At 43.1% G+C, this 14,664-nt stretch overlaps 1 protein-coding gene across 2 annotated transcripts in view; it reads left to right on the forward strand.

Annotated features, from left to right (window-relative positions):
• Positions 1-10,456: 10,456 nt before the first annotated feature.
• ST6GALNAC5 (ST6 N-acetylgalactosaminide alpha-2,6-sialyltransferase 5) overlaps positions 10,457-14,664 on the forward strand; it is a 71,410-nt gene continuing 67,202 nt past the window's right edge. The window contains exons 1-2 of one of the 2 annotated variants that reach the window (XM_027683192.1): positions 10,457-10,930; positions 11,553-11,777. In XM_027683192.1, the coding sequence (XP_027538993.1) occupies positions 10,865-10,930; positions 11,553-11,777 (291 nt within the window). In that variant the 5' untranslated portion in view covers positions 10,457-10,864. Of the gene's footprint in view, positions 10,931-11,043; positions 11,216-11,552; positions 11,778-14,664 lie in introns of those variants that run through there. The other variant, XM_027683193.1, reaches the window with a different exon arrangement.

Genomic DNA, 14,664 nt, shown 5'->3' on the forward strand with positions numbered 1-14,664 from the left:
TGATTGCACTTAATTGCAGAAGCCTGTGATAAATGGGAACCAGCTGTTTAGTTAGTTTTATCAGGTACCTCTCAGCATTTCACCTGTACTTGGCAGGTTTCTCTGTTGCCATAGGGACTAATTCCAGCTTCCCAAACCTGCAGCACTGAGGCTGGGGTGAAGGCTACAGGTTATGGCTTTAAGCGAGCTGGCAGTGGAAGGATCTCTGCAAACACCTATCTGCAAGAACTTCCAAGCTCGTCTGGTGCGTGAGAGAACAGCAACAAAAACTGGTGGCAGGAAAGACTCAGGTAAGGGTTGATGTGAACTGCAGAGCACCAGTGGGGGGTAGGATGTTCTCTCAGCTTTATTAATGTGAACAAAATGCAGGAAAGTGGTACAAGAAAAGTCAAAAATATCATAGAAGAGAGTTTTGATATTTGATGTGGAGAAGCAGGAAGCCAGGAAATGGAGGAAGAGCCTGTACCACAGTTGCTCAAATGACACCTGGTTTGACTGAAGGTATTTTCTTTCTGTTTGTAGAGACAAAGGCTTATTCATTCTAATACTGCTGGTGTGCTTCTGTCTGACTCTCTCAAACAGTGAAGAAAATTAATAAAGAAGTTGTCTAGCCTTTGGAGAATTCATTAGGATTTGTCCTTTTTTTTTTTTCATGGTGATATGTCTTACTGCAAGGGGAGGAGACGCTTTTTCCTTAGATCGCCCCAGTGATCACAGCATGAGAGAACAGTCCATAATACTTCTAAAGAATTCTTCCTTCATAAAATCATGTGAAAATCCAAGTCTGAAGTAAAGTATTTTTTCACTGGAAGCCCCACTGTACCCCACGCAGGCCATTGTGAGGGTCCTCAGACTTGTGAGTTTTCAGTTTAACGATTAGTGAGGGGCTCACAGCAGTTCCACAGTTATCATCACTTCAGCTCCAAAATCTTTAGCTGAATCCTAATCCACTGTGTCTTTTGGAAGATGTTTAGGAACTGTAGTTCCCTGCAGAATCTCCTTTAGAGTCTCCAAAGGGTTACTAACACATAACAGAATGGACACTATTTTAAGCATAGCTCTACAAATACGAGCTCTCAGCTCTAATGGATTCTACTTTAGAGTCTCCACCCAATCTCCCTAGTCTCTTAAAGATTGGTTTGCTTCTATTAGCAAAAATAGCACTGATAGTGGGCACCCTTGACTAGTCTCCCTCGAAAGTCAAAATTGAGATAGTATGGCAACATTAGTATGCATCCTTGCTCAGAACAGTGGAACTGATGCAATACATTTACAGCAAATTCTGAAATTTCCATCATAGTAAAGAGAAACTGCCATTCAATCCAGTGAAATGCTTTCTCAGCGTCAAAAGATGCTATTACCACAGGACTGGCATCATTTTTCATCTTAAAGAGGATATTAAATAAGCACAGCAAATTCGTGCAGGTGAGCCTACTGTACTAAACATAAAATAAAACCACGCATTGTTCAGGATGAATTATTTTAATGCTTATACCTTGAGTCAATTGGCCAATAACTTTGCCAATTTGTTAATACCTGCATTTAGGAATAAAAGGGATCTATGCATCCTATATTGCTATATGTTCCAGTCTGTTTCAATGTTGCCACAATCAGCACCCTTCAGTCAGCGAAGTATCTGCTGGTCAGCACCTGGTTTGCATAATGTAGCATTACAAAGATGAAAAAACCAGCCAACATCAGCTGGCAAAAAAAAAAAAAAAAGGTAAAAATGTTCCCCTTTTCCCCTTTTGAAATGCGAAGGCTAACCTTGTCTAATGATTACAAGATTTATGAACAATTCAATAGCAATAGACTATAAAAGTGATAGGTCAGTCCACGTGTACACAAAGACTAAGCAGCTTTGGGTGAGATGAAAGATAAGGCAGAGATCCAGCTTAGATCAAGAGCTGTATTTTCAAGACAGCACAGCATGCTGGTAGTGACATCTTTATACAGAAATACTTAGGTTTGAGTTTAGGAACATATTTTAATCACACAGTTTTGAATATACAGCCTCCCTCTTCATGGATCTTGAGCTCCAGGCAGGGTGAAGTAGAGATGTTATTTCCCTTTACACCACTTTATTAAGATTCAGAAATGATATTTCACTTACATTAGGTATGGTTGGGGAGCATCTATTGCATGCTATGCTTTCTCAGTGTACCATCTTCTACCTCTCCTGCTAAATCCTAATTAGCTGGCTTGAAATGTCAGCAGCCATGGGCAGCTTTAGGCCCCAAAGCTTTCATTTCTGTTTGTGTGAGTGAAACTGTGCAGATCAGACCTAATACTTTTCTTAATATCTCGCTTGACTGTCTGTGATGATGTCTAAGACCTTGTTTATCCCTGACACACCCTTCAAAGTCCTTCCCACCCTGCACTATTTTCCATATTTGCTGCACATACTCTTTCTGCCCTACTCTAATCCCTTCCCCTTCCTATCTTACCCTTCAAATATGTAAAGCTGTGAATAGAGCAGTCTTTTTTCTGGATATTAGTTAATAATGGCTAGACTGTGAAACTAAAACTTACAGTACTGTATTTCTAATTAATCAAAAAGAAATGCTGTAATAATACAGCTACAGACAAGTAGCTGTGCTAGCAATCAGCCAGTGCTCTGTGGGGAAAGCAACTTGCCAAGCAGACCCATCATTAGCCAGTCACATCATGGACCTGTGCATGGATGGGATTGGGTAGGTACCTGGTGGAGCAGATGGTAGGAAAGAGTAGCCAGGGAGGATCTAGTCCAGCTACTCAATGACTGGACAAGAGAAAGTTCAAAGAAAAAAAGAAATTATTCTAGTTGAAGATGGGGGTGGGAGGGGAAGGGGCATTTGAGGAAGTTTTTGTCAGGTGTTAACAGGGCACTTTGAAAGTGCTGCAGTAATCATGGGCCCCAGGATGTTTCTGGTTCAGGTCTGCATAATTTGTTGTGGCATCTTGTGCCTTGCTGTCCTGAGAGCTGAGGAAAGGAAACTGAAACCCAGAGTGGGACCATATGCCCAGCACATTTGCTAATAGAGGCTGGCTCAGTTTCTCATGAAATGAGCCTGTGCACAGCCCATCCTTGTCTTCTGGGGAAGAGTGAAGAAAACACATTTTATTCTGATGCCCGCTGGTCTACAATGTGTCTCACCAGCTTTTGATAACTGCTGGTGGTAATTCAGGAGAGACTGTGAAGTTTCATAAATTATGGTAGCTAGAAATGTGCAGAATCAGAGTCAAGTAACCCTCCAAGCCAGCATTTATATGAGGTCTCTTTTTGCCCAATTTTACTTGAAACTTTCTTCAAGCTGAGATGGGAGAGATTGCTATTGCAGCAATCCTCAGGTGATGCTGAGAAATAAGAACTCTTGGTTTCAAGAAGTCAAGAAGGTTCAGATTTCCAAGACAGCCTTCTAATTTTCCATGCCCAACTTCAGGCTTTTTGAGCCTCAATACCCAAGGTACTGAATATCAATAGCTATGAGGTGACAGCTTGGAGCTGAATGAGCAACATTCCTTACCTTCACCACACAGCTGTCTTCTGGAAATAGGGATGAGGCCACATGGATCTTGTGAGGACTAGTCAGTGTGTAGACAATGCTTGAATATGAATAGTGCTTAGGATAAAATTTTTGAGGATCCAAAGAAATGGACAGAGTCAATAGTTTCTTTGACTAAAATGATTGAGCCAGTCACACAAACAACACTGGTACATAATTCCTTCTCACTTAGGAAGAAAGTCCAACACTGTCCATGCTTGCTTACCAGCACAATATCAAACTATATATACCAAGAAAGTCTCCAAAATCAGTGACTCATCAAACATTGAGCAACTATTACATTATTTTATACTAACACATCATACCCATTTATTTACTTCTCTGCTAAGCTTTGCTTCTTCTTTAACTGTTTGCAAGTTCTTGAACCACAACCCACAGTACTTCAGCCCAGCAGGCTGCTGGTGAGTTGGAGCTGCTCTGCACGGGCTCCAGGCCGGGCGAGCTGAGCCAGCTTTATCCCAGAAGGCTCCAGTCACAGGAACGTGGTTCTGTGCCTGAGTTAATGTGCCAGTACAGACACGTTTTCAGATTCCAAGCTCCACATTTTCCAGGCTGATACTGCTTAGAAACGGAGAAGCTCTCATTTATCAGTGGTCAGAAACTGAACCCGCCAGAACGGAGGAACCATTGCTTGAAGAGCAATTCGGGATTGTGACAGAGATGAAACGGTGGGAGACTGAGCAGAGGAAACTCATACAATGAGCAAGAACAGCTTGTGTCACGTTACCACCTGTTCCTTTGACATCTGAATTTATGGTCTAAACCATAAATGGCCTAAGGCCTCATTTATTTGAAGTCAGGACAGAAACAGCACATGCCCTACAGAGCTTAAGCTTCACCTTTCAAGTGCCGAGCACATGTAAGACTGAACACACCTTACAGAATCTGGGGGCTCTTGGTAACAAATAAAATGAGATACTTACCATACAAACAAAAAATATTGTAGATTAAAGGACGTCAAAGTAATCCCTTCTAAACTAAAATCATAAACAAAAAGGAAAAATAAAGTAAATAGATAAATATGAGTGTTTGAGGCCAAATGTATTTCCCACCAAGGAAATAATCAGATGGCATTAAAAGTACTGCGGCAAAACTGGAGTTAGTATGTTCCTGGCACTGTATTTTATGAGAGAGAAAAGATATATAGTCATCACCTTGAATAAAATATATACCATAACTGGAAAAGTACAGGATTTTTTAAAGTTCTGTCACTTAAATAAAAAGCACGAGGCAGGTGGTGGTGACAAAGGCTAGGGAATGTGATAACAAGTATTAATAGCAGTTCAAAGAAAGGAGGGTACAGCTGCTGCAGGAAATGTTGGATCCAGCTCTGCAGCTGAGCTGCACTTGGTCCTCTGCCCTGAAGTGTAAGAAAGAAAAATGAGTGTATGTAGCCATGGATTTGCTCTAAATCCATGATTTGAGGATGCCAGTAGACACCCAAGATATCTACCCAGCATGAAATAGAGAAGACTTGTTTTCTGTATTTGGTTAAGAGTGACAAATATCACTAATATGGCAGAAATGTTTAAACAAGGACACAGTACATCACAAGGGAAAACAATCTATCTGTTTTAGCAGCTGGTTTGAAGCATTCAATTAGGTATCTATTGCAGTGAAGGAACTCTTCCACTGTTTCAGGCTGGTTCCTACAGTGCTTGTTCATCCTGGCTAGAAGACTTTTCTGGGGTGGTTTGCAGGACCTGATCTGGATATAGGAAATAATTTTATAGCCATTCTGTGCTCTCTTGTGGATTCAGATCCCATGTTCAATTGCAATTAACCAAGCAAGCCACAGAACTGTGGCCACTGTCTCTTTGAAATGACTGTACCCTGGGCTCATGATGCCTGATATCTGCTAGCCCAGTCTGTCCCCATCTGAACCTGCAAGTGGCTACAACCAGCACTGTCTTTTACAGGCAGCTCACCTGAGACCCTCCTTCAATTACTGTCGACTTCTTTGGGAAACAAGAGTACTCAGGACCTCTCAGCAGTAAGGTCAAAGCCCCAAGGCTTCATTGAGGTATCTGTGTCTGGAGTGTGCTGGGTAAATGGAAGAAATTTGTACATTACAAAGATGGCCACTACGTAATTTTGGGAGCACACAGGACTCAAGGATGAAATTTCTGAGGTATGACAGGAGTCAGTGACAGCTATTCTCACGCTGTACAGTGATTTATTGCTCTGAATTACCATATATGCTTATATAGCAATATACCATGTGGATAGTAAAGATGATTTCTATAAACATAATAAGAACAGTAGCTATTATCAAAATAAGATCTATATAGCTTGGCCACTGAAGGACTTTACTTGATTCTGTGACTGTGCCTTTTCAGTTTGATGCTAATGGATCCCCTTGTTGCCACAGCTGTTGTTCAGGCTGTCATCATAAGTGATGTTTGTGTTAGTAATAGCACGAGAGTTTTCTATCGACTCTCTAATAATACATAAAGAACTGCAAACCAATCCATAATGAGCACTTATCCTTCTTCGCTTCCTTTTTTCCTCTAATGCTTCATGTCTTCTATCTGCTTGACAATTTTTTTCTTAAGTTTAGAAATTCTGTTCCATTTAACAGCTTGACTTCCTGTTGGTGCAGTTTTTCTCTGCAAAGGAACAAGCAAACAGACTCTGAAAACTGAGGCATTCAGGATCCCGTTGAGATCCCTTAAATTACAGCAAAGACATCCCTAGAATATTCAAATATATCCAATCCCTTACCAAATTGTAGTAATTATGTTCTCAGTTGCTTTAGTCCATATGTTAAATCCGTGCTCTGTTTATAGACAGGATGTATATCTTCCTTCTCTTGTTTTGGTAGTGAATGGTAAAACAAAAGGCCGTGGAGAACAGTTTCTGGTCATCCTGTGGCTTCCACAAGTGGTACTGGGTACCCTCCATCTGTAGCCTCCTGTGCCAATTTCTTAATCTTCAAAGTTTCTGACTTTAGAAGTAGAATTTTGAGTACACTGTATATTCCAGGATATGTCTTATTGAGCTTCCCCTCCAAAAAAGTGATTCGAATGAAGCACAGTGTTTGAAGTGTGGTTTTAAAGCAGATGAGTCCATTCAGTTGAGCTAAACATTGTTTCTGAAACACCCAATACCTATATTTCTGCTTCCTAGATTGGGGAGAAAACTAAGAAATAAGAAAGAAAAAAGCAGCAGATTCAGCAGATCTTATCTCGCTATTTCCCCCTTCTGTTTTCATTTGCACTTCTATTTCCATGCAATATTTCATTTCTTTATGCATCTATCACTGTTTGCTTCAGTCAGAAGTTCAAAGGCAGACTGCTTTCATAAAGGAGAGACAGTATTGACTGATCTATAATATCGTTTCTACCTTTTTTGACCAATCCTCGATGCCTATTTTCAGTTTTGAAAAGCATTTCATGAATCACTAGGCAGTTTGAAAAATCTATAGTGTAGGCTCATTATTTTATGGCTGCTGAATGTTTTCCATTGGTTGTGTTTGCAATGCAAAAACGCAGCCCTTTCTCTCAGGAAAAACAGGTTAAAATTTCATATATACATAAATAATAAAACAACACAGGGAGGTGATATCAGTGTGATATATTTCATTCCCTATATACCTTTGACTGCCCTGCTGTCCATTAATCCACACAAACTTCCATCATATTCCAACCTCCTTAGCACCTTTAGTCTCATTTTTCTAGGTAGTCAGTCAAAAACCGCTTACTTGTCCCCTCTGAAATGTGGCACTCCCAGCCATCCACACAAATGTCACTGGCTGCAGGCCCAGGACAAGCAATATTCTGTTCTACACTAGTGATCATGGTTTAAGCTCATACCTCATGAGCCTGCAGAAGTGAGAGCTTTATACCTCCTAGTGAGCTCCTTGCCCCAGCAAGCAGAGAGGGATAAAAATGGCTGTAGAAGGTAATTCCAGTGGGGCCAGGAGGTCCCACTCTTGAGGAGACAGATCCAGGGCTTCACAGACCTCAGGATATAATGGAAAGGACAAAATGATGCAACTTTAACAGGAGTCACTTTGAGATTCGTTTTAAATTTTTAACAAATATTCTCTCATGTTTAGCCATCTATAGAATCTTAGTAACTCAGATTCTTCATTTCAAAGGCATAGGGATATCAAAGTGGTCCTGATACAATTAACCTCTCCCCTCCATTCTATTTTAAGCACTCCTATCACCAATATTTTTCTGAAAAACACATACACATAGCATGATGGGAATGTATTTAAGTGCTTTCAGCACTCCTGCAGAGTGACACATGGAACTCACCTAGAGTTTAACTACTTATATCACACCAGATCCCTTTTCTTCTCACTCTTTTGTGAAGGGTAGGATATAAAGAAAAACTTCCTCTTTCTTACTCTGTTTAAAACTAGGCACAGATCTAAATCAGTTCTCTAGAACATTATCTTTTTTTTTCCCCAGCAAAGGAGCCACACTGCCATCAATGAGTCACAAAATAATTAAACATTTAAGACTGTCTGGGCTTTCATTCTGAGGAGGTGACAGCACCCAGTTTGGTTCCCAGTTGCTGAGGTGCACTGGCACAGAGGCCCCCCACTCCAGCACTCAGTCCAGGCCAACCATAATGTGGAAAGTAGGTTTATAATTGTTCATTATATTAAGGTGTAAATTATGCTATGTTGTCTCTACATGGACTTCATGAGAAATCAGCCCCAGTTTGAAAGGGCTATTTTATGTCTCCCTAAGGGCATCTCTGAAAGACAATCTGGGCTAAAATGCATTATAAAAAGGTAGTTATTTCATTCATCCAGACAGCTCGGGGGAAGTTGCTGTTTAAGCAGTTTTATTTAGGCATCAGTGAAAGAGCTCTGCTGCTCCAAGTCCATTGTCAGTTTTTAGAGGTTTGTCTCTATCTGCACCACTACTTCTTACACGGATTTCTCACTCTACATGGATTTTTATGTTATCATTAGCATCTTAGGTCCTCCTGAAGCTGCCACAAGCAGATTTTTATTCCATATGACTATTTTGTCAGCCTGTAGCTACCAGAAAGGTGAAAATGAGAAGAGTAAATTGGAAGAGGAGACAATCCAGTCTCTTCCATGCAGATGAAAAGCTCTCCTCAGTCAGACTTTGCTATCGCTCTGCCATTTTTTCTTCTGTGCTGGGGAAAGCAGCTGCTTATTTTTTAATCTGTCTTTACCCCAGCTCTAAGGAGGAATAGAAATGCATGTTCAGTATCCCTTGCATATAGAAAATAAATTGGTTGAAGCAGGAAGTCAGATGGACTTTAAGGAGTTTTCTGTATTGACTCGTTTCCAAGTTGATTAAATGCTTCTAAGTTCAGCCTATGCTCTTCTCCTTGCAAGTCTAACTATTGGGTATACAGATTCATATCTACATGTATACAGACTCCAACAGTGTTAAAAAAACAAGCCTCCAGATAGCTAGAACTATTAGTTCATAGGAATTTTAAATTAAATTAAATAGCTGGGCTGTTTTCCAGACGATTTCTAAAGTTCCCATGCTTACACAAAAACCTCCGTAGGATTTACATTACACTACTGTATTTGTTTCAGTGAGCATTTGACTGCCAAGAATACGGTCTATGACCAACATGGCAATCTAATTAAATATTTGACGAGCAGAAAGCTGGACATTATTCAAGTCAAGCATTAAATTAGAAAATTTAGTTTGTCTCCTTTATCAGTAGATTTTTAAATCAGACTATTCTACCAAAACCCATAAGTCTAATGAATTTGGTCAGACATACTGTGTAACAGATGTCTAACACACAGCCATGAGCCTAAATCACAAAAATGATGCTTCACTTCGACATGGTAAAATATATTAGAAAGGCGCAGAAAGGTCAGTCACCAGCAACCTGCTTGCTGGTATTTGAGAAACAGCACTGTAAAATGCATGAGCTGCCTTTTGTAGTCTCTTGCAGGAAGCCTTGGAGAGCCACAGATAATTTGCTTTCAATGATTCATCAAGTTGGCCCTTTGTTTCACTAATTTGAGTGTCAAGTGCAACCACATAATAAAGAATTACCAAGACCAGATAAGATTCTTCTTATATTGCTCCATTTGTCTTAACAACTGGTACTATTGAAACCAAACTCACAAACTGAATAAATAGCAAGCATGTGTGCAATATGGCATTCTTCTGTGAAATGATAAAGCGTGTTTACTGTGCTATCCGCTGAGGTACCATACATTCTTGTTTCTTTTTTACTTTCTTAAAAGGCACTAAATGCTGCGTGCTGTGCCCATGCTAGAGATGGCATTTGTTTCGCTGTTAGTCCTCCAATGAATTAGTAAAGATAAAAAATGGATTTCAATGACAATTCCAGCCTTGAGAAAACTGCTATTGTGACCATGGTTGAGTTACCCTGCTGATAGTTTTCTCCTTAATGTAATTTTTAATGCTATATAGCTGTGGGTTAGATGTGAAGCCATATATTAGAACTATTATTTCCATGAGTAGTTTCAAGTGAAATAACTTCATGATTAGGAGATAGATTTTTTTTTTTTAAATGCTGTCAGTCTAATAACTTCGTAAGAGATCAACCTTAAAATGGCTTGTTTAGAAGAGGTATATTTATAAACATGGAATTCCCAGAGCAAAAAGTCTACGTATTATGAGGTCTGCTAACAAAGTTTTCACAACTGAACTGAACACCATTAACACAAACAAACAAAGAATAAAGAAGTTTAGAAGGCTGCTTGTGAGACTGGGAAAATGTCCGCCTTCAGAAACCAGAGATGGCATGGGGAACAAGTCTGTCAGATTTGCTTTAGAAAACGAAGAAAGCTTCTGTCAAAAGGGTTTGAAGCCGGTTGTTAGAGCTCGGGAAAGGTTGTGTGAGAGGGTGTTGTCAGCGCCGCGCAAGGAGTTTGAGGGCGTCGATTTTTATTTTTTTTTTTTTTTTTACTAACGTGAATTTAAAGTATTGCCTGAACGCTGCCAGCTCCGGGAAACCCAGCTAGCGGTGGGAGAACGGGAAAATTTCCCGCTGGGAAAAACACAAATAACGCGCCGTGAGGGTCGTGCCCCGGTGCCACGGGCAGGACAGAGGCCTGGGCAAGAGGAGGGAAGGAGGGAGGGAGGAAGCCCCTGCCCGCCCGGTGCCCGCCGGCGGAGCAGCGGCGGAGCGGGAGGCAGAAGTTTTAACTTCCACCTGCCCTGAAGTCGCCGCTGCGCCGGCAGCAGGAGGCGGAGGCGGGGGCGGAGGCAGGCGGGGCAGCCGAGGACCCGGCTCTGGCAGGCTCCGAGGGTCCGGCCGGGTGTAATTCCCCCCTAATCCCCGCCACGGCGGCGCTTCCCTGGCCGAGCCATGTCTGCGGCTTCCCCGCCATGCCGAGCCTAGCGGGGAGCGGGAGGACTGGCGGCCGGGAGGCGCACAAAATGAAGACCCTGATGGTAAGTGCATTGTTGGCACTGCTCATCCCGGCTCCGGCGGCGGGGAGGGGACGAGAGGAGAGGAGAGAGGCGCGGGGCTGCCCCGGGCACGCTGCACACGCTCCATCCTTCCCCGGCTCTTCGGGATCGCGCGGAGGCCACCGAAACCTCGGCGGCAGCGGCGGCCAAGAACTTTCCGCCTGCTTTCTTTTATTCGTGTTGCTCGTGGTTTGCGGGGTTCTGCGTGTGTGTGTGCGTTTTAAGGAGCGTACAGAAAACCGATCTGCTTAAAGGACGATGCTGGAGGTATCTGGGTGGGGGGAGCGCTACAGTCCCCAACACTCCTTAAAATGCACGAATTGAGATGCCCAGAGGGGGACCGCGGCTCGGGGATGAGGCGCGGGGGAGCCGGGCGACCGGAGGGGAGGAGAGGCGAGGGAGCAGGGCTGGCGGAGAGGGTGGCACAGGCAGAGGGGAGCGGGCTGGGCGAGGGAGGGGGGGGGTTCCCCAGTTCTGCCGCACTTTTTGCCGGGTCTCTGGCGGGTGAAACTTGCGGGTGCGCCGGCGGGGGAGCGGCGATCCCCGCTGGGCCCCGCGGCGCGGGGAGAGCCCGCTGAGCCGGCTGTGTCTCTGCCCCCCGCAGCGCCACGGGCTGGCCGTCTGCCTGGCGCTCACCACCATGTGCACCAGCTTGTTGCTCATGTACGGCGGCATCGGCGGCATCGGCGGGGGCCACCCGGAGCCGCGGCATCGGCGGCAGCAGCAGCAGGTGGCGGCGGCGGTGCCCAGCCGCCCGCCCGAGCGCCACCCGGCTCTGCCCGTCGGGGCCGGCCTCCTGGAGGGATACATCAGCGTCCTGGAGCACAAGGTGAGCCGCCGGCCGCGGGACCGCCCCTCTCTCCCGGCCCCCGCGGGGGGAACCTGCCGAGCTCTCCCCGGTGCCCCCCGGAGGTGCCCGAGCCCCCTGGGCGGGATCGCCGAGCCCCCGCTGTCAGGGCTGGCTAATGCAGCCCTCGGGGGCCGTCCCGCCTGGCCCCGAGGGCGCGATTTAGCGGGGTCAGGACCTGGTGTGAGCCTGCGGTTGGGCATTTGTGCGGTGCTGGTTGTCTTCTCCCTCGCGCAGTGGAAGAGGGAGGGTGAAGTGTTTTGTTTCTGGTGTTGGATGCTATAGCTACAATACAAATGTGTGTTTATGGTGATAGTCATAAGGGTTAAAGAATGAAGTTTATTTACTGGAAGGGAAGGTCAATAGGTAGGTGCTTATTCTTAGCTCATTTTGTCGTGGGAAACCAAAAAGAATGTCTCCTGCACAAATGACCTTTTCATCTGCCTCCTGGGAAGCACAAGTTGCCAACCATAGTTACCATTATAGAAATTGGGGGGCATTTCTTTAATGTTGAACAAAATTATGTCCCTCCCCTTGACAGAGGAATTACCAGGCTGGATTGTCAGACTGTAATACCTGTTTACGAGAGATAGGCAGACTAAGCTTTGATAGCTCACAGGACAGATGTAGTGACATAAAGTGAGCAAGGTGGCACATCCATTCTGAAGAGATAGTTGATCCTCAGGAATTTTCTCAGAAGGCAGATTCCTCTACTTTTGTACTGTGTTCAGTTTTGTTGCACTTACCTGGAAACTCCAAGGTCTCCCTCTGCCAAAACCCCAGATAATGTTTAGTACACACACACCTTGCAGTAAAAATTTTCAATAAAAAATAAGCAAGGGAAGTGAGGATTCTTAACTTTCTTATGTTTTCACATCGAGACTGACAACTTTCTGAAAGATAGGTTGTCAAACACGTTACTGGGCTCAGTTTAGAGGTACTGTGTGAAGACTAGTGACTTTGATATACAGAGATTTTTATTGTTCCTTCTGGCATCACTTTCTATGCAAGAGTTATCAGTAGGGCTCTTAACACAGAAAAATAGCACATGATGGTGCCTTGTGGGCTTTATTTGCTTTCTTACATGGTTCGCCTGGAAATTCTCAAATGTAATGTCTATAGAAAAAGCAAGTTTGGCCACAGGCTTCCTACTGTGTGAGGTGTCCCCTTGTAATTCTTCCATTCTTCTTTAACATGACTGTAAAGTGCAGATATGTATGCACATGATTTCTGTAAACATCAGTAATTGAAAAGGCACCTGTGGATTTTTAGGATGCATAATTGAGTAGCCCTCTGACAGTGGTAACTTACATTGGTTTCTCCTGACTCACAAACACCCCTCATTAACAGACAATACTCAAAATCACTATTGTGTGTTTATTATTTTCCAGGGTAATTTTAATGTTTCCCACTGTTTTGGAGAAAGATGATTCTCTGGCTTTTTAATATATTGTAATGTGGCCTGAACCCCACAGATACTCCATTTCTGAGTTTCATTTCACACAGCTCATGCCTCACAGTAATAATCTGCTGAAGGTTTAATAACTTTTCCACATAACTTCTGTGGGTCAAAAAGAATATTGCACAATCCCTGCTGTGTTCCCAGTTTGCTTTGTCTTATTTTAATGCACGTGAGATCATGCAGAGAGCTCTATCACTGTGGCATACAGAGCAGTGAGGGCACTGTATTAACATAAAGGAATGATGGGGGAGAGAAGGGCTTTGACTCTTGATAGTGTATTTGTTTTAGTAATTTCACTTAGTAATCCATGTGCTTGACATGGATTTACAATCCCAGAACGTAGAGGTTTCCTGCAGAATTAAAAAAAATGGAGAATGCAAAAGATCACAGGCATTGATGGTTTGGAAAAAGAAGGATGCAGGATCGGTGATGGTGAGAATGGGGAGAGAGATTGCAAAAACTGAGAAATGATGAAGCGTTTTCAGAGAACGTGTGTTTTGGGTGGAACACTGGAAACTGCAGAGAAGACAGCTTGAGTAGCAGGTGTCATGAAAGTCCAGACCACAGTGAGAAAAAATGAGGGAATCAGGGAGGTTTAAGGAACATAAAGAGAGTAAGATAAAATTCTGTAGCTGTGAGAAGGACATGAAGAGACAGAGAGGGAGGTCTGGAAGGAGCTGAAAAGCACCTGTTGCTTGAGGGCAACAGGCTTGGAAAGGTAAGGGAGGAATGACTTCAGCAATGGTCCATGCTGTTTTGATAGCACGGAGGTGACAGTGTGAAATGACAATGAATGGTAGATTTTTCACAGTCTCCTTAACTTCCCATATAGAATCTTGGGATTTTCTGTCAGGTTGAATGACCTGAAGCTGAATGACCATTACACAAAATTCATCCTTGGTATGTGTTCATGCATGAGTGACAGTTACCAGTAGACTAAATGTCTAGATCTGTAGGTCTAAGAGCTGAAACATATTCTTGTTTCAGGATCTCATAGTTTGCTTTCATACAAAAATCTTATTTCGTGTTGGTGGCGTTGCACCCAAATGTTGTGCATTTAATGAGAGTAAGTATGCACATGTATGTAGAAGCTATATGATAAGTATTATAGAACTTAGTATTACTCCATAATCACAGTGTGAGGATTGACACTTACAGAAGCTGTGTAAATATGTGGCAGTATAGACATTTCTCTTCAGGGATAAAATTTAACAGTTGTCCAGACTGTGAAATATCATGTATTACAAATGTCTGTCACTACTAGCAGTACAGCTCATTTAGTAGTGCTGGATGATCGTGTGTGGAGACTATTTACCAGAAAATCAAGGCACTTAGTAAAGTAGCAATGATTTTGAAGTATAGCTTGCAATATTGTAATTACCAATTATTTTTCTCCTTTTATTTCGT

The sequence above is a fragment of the Neopelma chrysocephalum genome, unplaced genomic scaffold (assembly GCF_003984885.1).
Source record: "Neopelma chrysocephalum unplaced genomic scaffold, ASM398488v2 Primary Assembly neopelma1_64, whole genome shotgun sequence".
Taxonomy (NCBI): domain Eukaryota; kingdom Metazoa; phylum Chordata; class Aves; order Passeriformes; family Pipridae; genus Neopelma; species Neopelma chrysocephalum.